General features: G+C 41.8%; 2 protein-coding genes across 2 annotated transcripts in view; one reads left to right on the forward strand and one right to left on the reverse strand.

The window, feature by feature from the left end:
* The window catches only part of LOC125483393 (RING finger protein 17-like), a 103,264-nt gene that overhangs the window by 50,419 nt on the left and 41,536 nt on the right, over positions 1-11,309 (reverse strand). The window lies entirely within an intron of this gene.
* The window catches only part of LOC109935651 (RING finger protein 17), a 50,787-nt gene that overhangs the window by 2,046 nt on the left and 37,432 nt on the right, over positions 1-11,309 (forward strand). The window contains exons 2-4 of the mRNA XM_048597939.1: positions 143-254; positions 4,494-4,553; positions 9,517-9,617. Coding sequence (XP_048453896.1) covers positions 143-254; positions 4,494-4,553; positions 9,517-9,617 — 273 coding nt within the window. The remainder of the gene's footprint in view (positions 1-142; positions 255-4,493; positions 4,554-9,516; positions 9,618-11,309) is intronic.

Below are 11,309 nucleotides of genomic sequence, written 5' to 3' on the forward strand. Positions count from 1 at the left end.
AGGAGGCAGTCACAACTGTAGATTAAGTACCACAGATTTTGGTCAGTGGCCAGGAGCGGCACGGTGTGACTGCAAGTGAGGCAGGTAGAGGGATCCTGCATTCAGGAACAGAGAAGCCTCCGCTCTTGACCTTGTCCAACAGGTACGAGGTACTTGCTTCCTGTGTCGATCGGGAGCGGGGCTGTCAGGAGGATGAGCCAGCTGACCGTGGCAACGTGGTACAGGAGGCCATTCAATGTGGAGGGGAGCAAAAAGTCAGGTGGTAGTTTTAGGGGATTCTATAAATTAGGAGAATAGATAAATCGCATCCTTTGTAAGCAGGATAGAGAGTCCTGCATTTGTTGCCTGCCCAGTGCCAGGCTGAGGGCAAGCAACATAAGCAAGACAAGGAAAGAGGACCGGTTTAGGGATTAGGAACTAAATGTAAAGAACAGGTCCTCGGGTTATAATGTCCAGATTACTACCTGAGCCATGTGCAAATTTGCATAGGGATGTGAGAATATAGGAAGTAAACACGTGGCCTAAAGAGTAGTGTGGGAAAGAGGGGTTCGTTTTCATGGGACACTGGCCTCCGTATTGGAACAGGAGGGATCTGTACTGTTGGGAATGGCCTCCAACTGAACTGAGCTGGGACCAATAGAATAGAATGGAGTAGAATCCATACGGTGTGGAAACAGGCCCTTCGGCCCAACAAGTCCACGCTGACCATCAGAGCATCACGCCCAGACCCATCTGCCTAACTTACACATCCCTGAACACTATGGTCAATTTAGCTTGGCCAATCTACCTAGCCGGCACATCTTTGGAATGTGGGAGGAAACCAGAGCACCCGGAGGAAACCCACGCAGAATGTACAAAGTCCACACAGACAGTCGCCTGAGGCTGGAATCGAACCCAGGTCCCTGGCGCTGTGAGGCAGCAGTGCTAACCACTGAGCCACCGTGCCGCCCCAAAACCTATCGCTTCAACAAAGGAGCACCACTGTTTCTGCCCAGCTTCAAACCGGGGACCTATCGCGTGTAAAGCGAACATGATAACCACTACACTACAGAAACACAACCAGCAAAAAGGGTAAATAGGGTGGTCAACAGTTCTTTAAACTAGAAAGTGTGGCTGGGGCGTGCAGGGAAGGGTAAAACTCAGTACATTGGCCAATGGGAAACAAAGCAGCAGGTTAATATCTGTGGGGGTGGATTCAACTGTATGGAAAAACATGAAAAAGGAGAACTCGAGAGATTATTTAAGTCTCCAGCAGACACAATAGGACAGTGTTTGGAAGGGGTCAGGAATCAAACTTCAAGCAACACTGGATTAACAAATAACAATGAGAAGAGGGACAGTCAATACAGGACTGAAGATGTTGCATTTGAATGCCCGCACTATACGAAATAAGGTAAATGAGTTTGTGGTGTGGTTAAGGAGAAACTCCTTCAGCCGGAGAGTGGTGAATCTATGGAATTCATTGCAACAGAAGGCTGTGGAGGCCAGGTCATTGAGTATATTTAAGACTGATTCCCCTGACAATTAAGAACCTCAGGTTATGGGGAGAAAGTGGGAAAATGGGGTTGAGAAACTGATCAGCCGTGATTGAATGGCAGAGCAGAATCGATGGGCTGAATGGCCTAATTTCTGCTCCTATGTCTTATGGGTCTGTTTTTGTCTGTATATCTCTGACTTGATGACTTTGCCATCAACAGCTATCAACCAGCACTTGTTTAGCAATAACCTGCTCCCTGGTGCTCAATTTGGGTTCTGCGAAGGCCACTCAATTCCTGACATTTTTACATCCTTAGTTCAGACATCAGCAAAAGAGCTGAATTCCAGAGGTGAGGTGAGAATGACTACTCTTGACATCCAGACTGCATTTGATGAAAACTGAATGAAAGAACTGCAGATGCTGGAAATCTGAAACAAATTGCTGGGAAGTCTCAGCAGGTTTGGCAGCATCTATGGAGAGAAAGTAGAGTTAACATTTTGGTCCGGTGACTCTTGAGAGCTGATGATAGCTAGGGAAAGGACTGCTTTAATACAGAAGATGAGGGGGGAGCCCAAACAGTAAGGAAAAACAAACAATTGGACAGATAAAGGAGTGGGTAAAAGTCAGTTTGAGGAACGAATAGCTGCTAATAGGGACAATTAGTGGTTCTGTTGAAATGGCAAGCAACTGAAAGTGGTTCTTAAATTTTGGACAGAATGTGAGTGTTCTGTGAGGCAGTCAACCAGTGTGCCCTTTGTTTCTCCATTGTAGAGGAGACCACATTGTGAGCAGCAAATACAGTAGACTAGATTGAGTGAAGTCCTTTTCTTTCTTGACATCTGTTTCCATTCCTGTGGATAGGCTGGCCACCAATATCCACTACAAACCCACTGACTCCCTTGGTTACCCTAACTATACTCCTCGCACCCTGCTTCCTGTAAAGATTCCATTTCATTCTTCCAGTTCCTCAATCTCCGTTGCGTCTGTTCTGATGATTACAACTTCAATAAGGGGGCATCTGAAATGTCCCCTGTCTTCCTCAACTGAGGATTCCTCACCAGCGTGGTTGACAGGGTCCGCAAAAAAAGGACACTGAGCTTCGAGCTGTTTGCCACTGCCACACACCATCTTGTTCTCCGGCCAACATCTGTCTCCGGCTTACTACATTCATTTTGGAAGGTCGAATTTGAATGCAGAATACAGGGTTAATGGCAGGATTCTCGGCAGTGTGGAGAAACAGAGGGATCTTGGGGTCCATGTCCATAGATCATCCCAAGTTGCTACCCAGGTTGATAGGGTTGTAAAGAAGGCTTATGGTGTGTTGGCTTTCATTGGCAGGGGAATTGAGTTTAAGAGCCGTGAGATTATGGTGCAGGTCTATAGAACCCTGGTTAGACCACACTTGGAATATTGTGTTTTGTTCTGGTCACCTCATAGGAAAGATGTGGAAGCTTTAGAGAGGGTGCAGAGGAGATTTACCAGGATGCTGCCTGGACTGGAGGGCAGGCTTTGAGGAAGCTAGGGCTTTTTTTCATTGGAGCGAAGAAGGATGAGAGGTGCCTTGATAGAGGTTTACAAGATGATGAGAGGCATAGATGAGAGCCATAGAAGGCGGAAATGACTATTACAAGGGGACATAATTTTAAAGTGATTGGAGGAAGGTATAGGGGAGATGTCAGAGGTAGGCTCTTCACTCAGAGGTGGGTGTGTGGAATGTGCTGCCAGCAGTGGTAGTGGAGTCAGATACTTCAGAGACTTTTTTAAGCGACTCTTGGATAGGCACACGGAGGATAGTGAAACGTAGGGTATGAAGGGTAGATTGATCTTAGTAGGATAATAGGCCGGCACAACGTCGTGGGCCGAAGGGCTTGTACTGTGCTGTACTGCTCTTGTGTTCTATGCACAGTGCTCCAGTGAAGCTCAGTTCAATCCAGCTGGAAGAACAGCACCTCATTTTCCTTAGGAACCTTGCAGCCTTCTGGACCTGATATCGACTTAATCAATTTTAGAGCTTGACCATCTCTTTCCCCGTTCTTTTTTTCTCCCCCACCCCCACACAACAGATTCATCATTGTTGAAAGCAACAAATGCTGGAAGTCACAGCAGGTCAGGCAGTGTCTATATAGAGAGCAAGCTAATGTTTAGAATCGAAGTGACTCTTCTTCAGAGCTGGGTCTGTACTGAATTACATGGGCTGCTGCCCCACACAACCCATTGTCAACCACTAATTGTCCCCATTAGCAGCTATTCATTCCCCCAGTCTGACCTTTAACAACTGCTGTGTTTTTCTCTCTCTTTGTGCTGTCTACCTATCGTTTACTCATTTCCCCCACCCTACCTTTTTAATGCAAAAGCCATCCTTTTCCTGGTGTCCATCAGTTCTGAAGAAGGGTTGCTGGACCTGGAATGTTAATTCTGCTTTCTCTCCACTGATGCTGCCAGACCTGCTGAAACCTACCAGCAATTTCAGTTTTTGTTTGTGCATTTGACTGAGTGGCATCAAGGAGCTTTAGCAAAACTGAAGTCCATAGGAACTGGGGGCAAAGCTCTCCTTGGAGTTGTACCTGATGTGAAGGAATATGGTTGAGATTGTTGGAAGTCTGTATTCTCAGTTCCAGGCATCAGTACAGGACTCCTTCAGGGTGGTGTCCTACACCAACTCTCCATCTGCTTTAATCATACCTTGCTTCCATTCTCACTATCAAGTGGTGTTGTTCACTGATGGTTGCACAGTGCTCAGCACTATGTGACTCCTGTGTCCAAGTGCACAAAGACCTGGACGATATCCAGGTTTTTGACTGATAAGTGGCAAGTAATTATCTACCTTGTTAAAACCCAATCCAGTATAAGCAAACATCAATATTGATTTGTTTATTTCAGCATTACTAATTTGACTTGCAAATATGAGAATGTTTGTTTATTGTCCCCAGGATTGAAAACCTGAATGTGTTGTGTTCCTAATTTTATTGGAAGAGTGACTACATAAAAGTAATTAAATTCTCCTTTTTCCCCTCAGGAAGATAATGGCTCTTATGAAGTGTTGTATGAACGGGCCAGATTTACTAACTTGCTTCAGGTAAGTCCTTTCAAACAGAACATATTCTCGTGCATAGTTCTAAATTGTATAAATGTCTGTTTCAGGGAAAAATGGTATCAATACTTTGCCATGTTTGTGCATACTTTAAATTTAAAAACATTCCTTAAGTGAAGTCACAGGAAGACTGGGTGGTGAAGAAAGCGTTTGATATGTTTGCCTTTATTAGTTAGTGCATTGAGTATGGGAGTTAGGTGGTCATGTTGCAGCTGTTTCAGACATTTATCAGGCCACTTATGGAACACTGTTCAATTCTGGTCCCCCTGTGATAGGAAAGATGTTGTGAAACTTGAAAGGACTTGGAAAAGATTTACAAGGTTGTTGCCAAGGCTGGAGAGTTTGAGCTACAGGGAAAGGCTGAATAGGCTGGGGATATTTTCTGTGGAGTGTCGGAGGCTGATAGGTGACCTTGTAGAAGCTTATAAAATCACAAGGGGCCTGGATGGTGGGGTGAATAGCCAAGGTCTTTCCCCAGGACGTGGGACTCCAAAACTAAAGGGCAAATGTCTCTAAGGTGAGAGGGGAAAGACTTTAAAAGGGACCGAAGGGGCAACATTTTCAGGAAGAAGGTGATGTGTATATGGAATGAGCTGCCAGAGGAAGTGGTGGAGACCAGTACAATTATAACATTTAAAAGGCATCTAGATAGGAAAGGTTTAGAGGGATATGGACCAACTGCTGCAAATGGGACTAGATTAATTTAGGATACCTGGTCAGCGTGGATGGGTTGGACCGAAGGATCTGTTTCTGTGCTGTATGTCTATAGAGTCATAGTGCAGAATATTTAGAGTTATAGATAATTTATTGTCATAAGTAGTTAAACATCCAGTTGCCAACAAGTTAGAGAATTTTATTCCAGTAGTTTCTAAACATCGATCATTCCTGAAGGAGTGTCCACATTCAGTTTTGCAATTTTTCTTTTTATAGAAACAGTTGTGTTTTATTGTTATGCCTGCTTTTATTTCAGCTTCCCAACAATTGTACTTTTTTATTTAGTCTTCAGCTCAAGTTGATGAGCTGGAGTCTGAAATGTGGACACAAAGACATCCGAGAGGAGTGGAGTTACCTGGACACTGTTTCAAGAGACAGTCATGTTTCTTGGACCAATTTTGATGTAATTAATCTGTGTTCAGGGACAAGAGGATGTGACTGCGAGTGAGGCAGGTATTGGGATCCAGAAGCTAGCTTTGCAGGAGCCTCTGCAAATGCCTGTGTCCATTTCATACAAGGTTTTTGCTCTGTGTGGATGAGGGTACAGACTGCAGAGATGATGATTAACTGACCACTGGTGGCTGTAGAGAGTGATATTCAAGTTTGTTGGAGGGGGGAAGGGGGGTAAAATGTGAAACGTAGGGGATCAAATAGTTAGGGGAAAGAGTTACTAATCTCTAAAGTCTGTTGCCTACCTGCATCATGGCTAAGGACACTTATGGGTTGGTGAGGAACTTTGAGTGGGAGGGGAAGAATCCAGCTGTTGTGGTCCATTTATGTACTAATGATAGAGGAGGGACTAGGAAAGGATTTCTGCTCAAATTGACAAGCTTGAGGATAAATTGAAAAGCCAAGCTACAAAAGTATTAATCTCAGAATTACTACCTGAGCCAGGTGCAAATTGGCATAAGGTCAGTAAGATGATAGAAGTAAATATGTGGCTGAAAGATTGGTGTGGGAGAAATGGCTTCCAAAGCCTGAGGTTCTGGGGGGAAAAAGTGATCTCTTCTGGGGTGAGTTCATTTGAGTTGTGGTGTGACTAGTCTCCTGATATCTACAATCATAGTTATAAGGCTTTAATCTAATTAGTTGGTGGTGGGTTGGTTGGGGGTGAGGGGGGTCTCACATGAAGGGACGTTCAGGAAAATCAAAGAAACTGGAGTAGAGGTGGGTAATAAAGTGTGACAGGAAGAGGCAGAAAATATAAACAGAAGAGTGGAGCAGAAATTAAAACCAGAGTGATTGATTGGTAATGGCATAAAAAGTTAAGCTTAAAGCTGTTTATCTGAATGCATGGCATCTGTAACTAGTTAGGTGAGTTGACAGCGGCAGTCGAAATAAATGTTACTTGATAGCTATTACAGAGATGTGGTCTGAGTGGGACCAGGATTAGGGACCCAATATTTGTGTATTCGCCATTCTCGTAAAAATAGACTAAAAGGAAAAAGAGGTGGAGTAGTGTTAAGAGGAAGGTACCTGTTTGGTAGTGATGTAGGTGCAATCGATCATATGGAACTAGTTTGGGTGGAAGTGAGGAATAGCAAGGGAAAGATATTGTGGGTAGGAGTCATGTGAGCTCTTGGAAAGATGTGTCACAATAGGACAAAGTATTAGCCAGGAAATAATGGCTGTATATAAGAAAGGCATTGCAGTTGTAATGGATGATTTTCCTATTGACTGGACAAATAGGCTGGGCAAGATGGAAGATGATTTTGTAGAGTGCATGAGGAATGATGTCTTAGATGCAGAACCTATTGGGTACAGACTATTTCAATCTAGTAATGTGCAATGAAGTGGGATTAATAAGAGATCCTGTAGTTAAGGATCCAGCAGAGGGTAACAATAACAGTTTAGAATTCAATTTGAGGGAGAGCAACTCTGATCTCGCATCAATGTTCTCAATTTAAATAAGGACAATCGTTGAATTATGAATCACGAGTTGTCCAAAACGGGCAGAGAAAATAGACTGAAGGGAAGGTCAGTAAATGAACATTTAAGCAGATGCTTTGTTACACTTGGTGAAACTTATTCCTGTCAAGAAGGAGGACTCTGAGAAAGATGAATCACCCATAGTGAACATAGGTGGTCAAGGAGAATATCTAATCAAAACCAAGGTGTACAAAGTGGCGACAACATTGGTAGGCCAGAGGATTCGGAACTTTTTAAAAACCGGCAGTAGAGGCCAAAAAAAAAATCTAGGAATGAATTCCTATATGAAGGTAAATTGGCAAGAAAAATAACAACCAGCAATAACTTTCATAGTTATGTAAAATGAGAGGAGCTAAAAAGAATGTAGATCCTTGGAGGATGTGACTGGAGAACTGATAACTGGGAACAGGGAAATAGCAAGATAACAAGGTGTAGAGCTGGATGAACACAGCAGGCCAGGCAGCATCGGAGGAGCAGGAAAGCTGACGTTTCGGGTCTGGACCCTTCTTCAGAAATGCAGATTATTTTAAACTGTATTTTGTATCAGTCATCGTAGTGGAGGACACTATAAGCATCCCTAAGGACATCTCCAGAACCAGTCTTTTAAAAACTGGTTGTAGGCCAGTTATGACTGAGTTGAGAAATTTCTTCACCTAGAGAGTAATATACATGTGGAACTTTCTCTTTCACCTCCCACTCAAAGTTCCTCTCCATCCCAGAAGACATGTTCCTGGCCTTGACAGCAGGTAGGTAACACAAATTTATTGATCATATTGAATGGCAGAGCAAGCTGAAAGGACCTTGAAAAGGCCATTCGGCCCTATTTTCTTTATACGTCTCTATCCAATAAGATGCTAAGGGTGGAAAGGTCTTGTGACTGTCATGACAGAGACTGAGAAAGTATTTGACAAACTAATGGTACAGACCAGTCACCAGGGCACAGTGGCCTACATCCAAAGGTATTAAAGGAATTGGTAGTTGAGATATTGGAAGTATTGGTAAATTATTCCAGTAGTCATTGGTTCCAGGGAAATTCCAGCAGATTGGAAAACTAGTGTGATAGTCCTGCTCAAGAAAGGAGAGATAAGTTCCTGTTTTTTAACAGGTCAGTTAGCCCAGCTCTCTCTTCCCAGGAGTACAGTGGGGGCAGTGTCCTTGTCAGTTTTAAAGTTAGAGGTGGGTAGATCCATGATTAGTAAGGGAGCCAATAGTTATTGGGGGGTTGGTGGAAATGTGGAGTTGAAGCCAAAATCTGACTTGGCCTCAGCCAAGTTACTAACCCTGCTCTGAACATATCTGTTTGTATATGGAAGCTCAAGCTGTTTTTCAAATCTACAATTGTCCTGAGGGTTGCAGTAGGTCAGTAGTACATGGTTGTATGCAGTAACTAAATGGTCATTGTTTTGGAGTTGGTCAGAAAGTTGTTGTTAGCTTGAATCTGTGGCCTTCTCTGAGACCATTGAGGATTACTGAAATAATTATTGAATTGTATTCTTGGAACAAATCTAAGATGAAAAATAATATTTTGAGTAATTAACCTTGGGTGTCAGAAATAAACAGATCTTGCTACAAAGCCAATAAAATTATAGTTTTGAACAGTAACCTACTCTACAATATATTTGCAAGCAGAATGAGTAGAATAAATCTAACAAACTATACCACTTCCATTCAAGGAGAAACTGGTTTGACACTCGGGCAAACTTGATGTAGACACAGACACAGTCAAATTGAGTTTTAAAACAATTGATTGTTAACATTACTACTGTTAGGAATCAGTCTTTTACGTGGCAGAAGGATGGGGAAAATCTGTCTTCAACCTTTCTTGGGGCCTTTCAGTGGGGTACTCTTGCTGCTGTTGGTTTAACACCCTGACATTGAAGGTTTAGAAGCTTTAATTTCTGATAAAATAATGGGTAAAATAATATTGATAACATCTGCCTCAACCATATTTGTTTGTCATTCTAAAAATTCAATTTTCATGAACATTTTCTTTGAACATGTTTTTGTGATAAAGTTACAGGTGCTCTGAAAATGCCCATTTCTAAATCTGTTGCACTTGTGTTTGTTCTGTGGCTACGTTGCCTATCTGGATCTAATGTGAGATCACATTAGATCCAAAAATGTTCTAAATAACCTGCATAATTTCATCCATATTTATCATAGTTTGGCTTACTAGAATCTAAATACTAACTTTTCAGACTTGGCCATCTCTCCCTGCCATATTTGTACTTATTGCTTTTCACAGTAAGACTGGTCAACTGCACTACTTATATTATCTGTCGCACCGTGTTAATTTTTTACACAGCGGCTGGAAGGTATCAGCTTTTCAATTGATAAGGATCGTAATGGAATTAGAAAGCAAATACATAAAGAATTTGAGAAAATTAACCAGTCTCTTCAGAACAGGTAATATTCATCAGCATGTTTATGTACCAGTTTCTTATGACCATACTAAATTAAATAAGATGGATGCATAGGCTAATTAATGCAAATATTTGATTGCTAAAAGTTGGGATTTTCTTTCGTTAACTTAAAGCTAACTATTTCAAACAGTACCAGTAAGCTATTGGGTTCATTATAGATAGATACATTTCTAAGTGTATTACTTACTGCTGGGGATTATCCATAACTTCCAAGAATTTCTGGTATATTTAATTTGTATTCCGTAACTTTCACCTTCAGCTGCATCAAGTGGGCAACTCCCTTTTTTAATCTTCAAACAGTGGCCCTTTGCACAGAAGAAGTATCCTCTCCTCCACATCCACTTGACAAAACCCTTCAGGATCTTTTTATGTTTCAACCAAGTTGCCTTTTGTTCTTCTGCATTCTAGGGGATACAAGCCTAGCCTGTCCAACCTCTCCTCCAATCAACCCACTCATTCTGATTAGTAGCCTAGTAAAACTTCTCTGAACTGCCTCTAATGTATTTGCATTCATGCTTAAATAAGCAGACCAATATTTAAGCAGTACTCCAGATGTGGTATCCTCTATGTTCCCTATAACTAAAGTATAAACCTCTACTTTTGTATTCAATTTCAGTCAAATTAAATTATAGGAAATCTAATAGAATACTAATTACTTGCTGTACCTGTATACTTGCCTTTTGCGATTCTCACACAAGAGTCCTTTGTGTATGAGTTTTGCAATCTCTCCCCATTTTAAATATCTAAAAGCAGATCAAAATTGTTGACTTTGCATTCTAAAATGGAGAATTTCCACTTTTCCCCGTATTATGCAACGTCTGTCAAATCGTTGCCCATTCACTTGAAATCTATATTCTTTTGTAGCCTATCATCTGTTTGTCAAGTTCACTTCCTAGCTATTTTTGTCCCTTCATTAAACTTAGGAATTATTGCTTTGGTCCCTTTATGTATATGAATGATTGGATAAACAGGTGAGGTCCTATCACTCATCCCAATGGCAGACTACTTGCTATAGTTTGCCAACCAGACCATGGTCAGTTTATGCCTCCTCTGTATTTTGGTATACAAGCCAACACATGCTACACTATGACCCTTCTATTTTTCACGATTTTTGATATGTAACTTCTTACTAAATGCCTTCTGGAAATCTAAATAAAGTACATCCACCAGTATATTCCCCTTTATCCTCAGCATGTTACTTCAAAGAACTCCAGCAAGTTACCCTTCACAACACCAATATTGTTTCTGCTTAATTGCCTTAAATACTTAAGTTACAATGTCTTTAGTATCTTCTAACATCCTCCCTATGACAGATGTTACACTAACTGGCCTGTAGTTTCCTCCTTTGTTTATTTTTAATTTATTCATGGGAAGAGGGCATTGCTGTCTAGACTAGCATTTATTACCCAATCCAGAGGGAAGTTTAGAATCAACCGCGTTGCTGTGAATCTGGAGTCACATGTAGTCCAGACCAGGTAAGGATGGCCATTTCGTTCACTAAAGGTCATTCATGAACTAGATGGGTTTTTTCAAACAATTGACAATATTTTCATGGTATCAACCGAAAGAACTGCAGACGCTGTAAATCTGGAACAAAACAAAGTTGCTGGAGAAGCTCAGCAGGTCTGGCAGCATCTGTGAAAGAGAAAACAGAGTTAATGTTTCGGGTCCGGTG

The sequence above is a fragment of the Rhincodon typus genome, chromosome 6, assembly GCF_021869965.1.
Source record: "Rhincodon typus isolate 14 chromosome 6, sRhiTyp1.1, whole genome shotgun sequence".
Lineage (NCBI taxonomy): Eukaryota > Metazoa > Chordata > Chondrichthyes > Orectolobiformes > Rhincodontidae > Rhincodon > Rhincodon typus.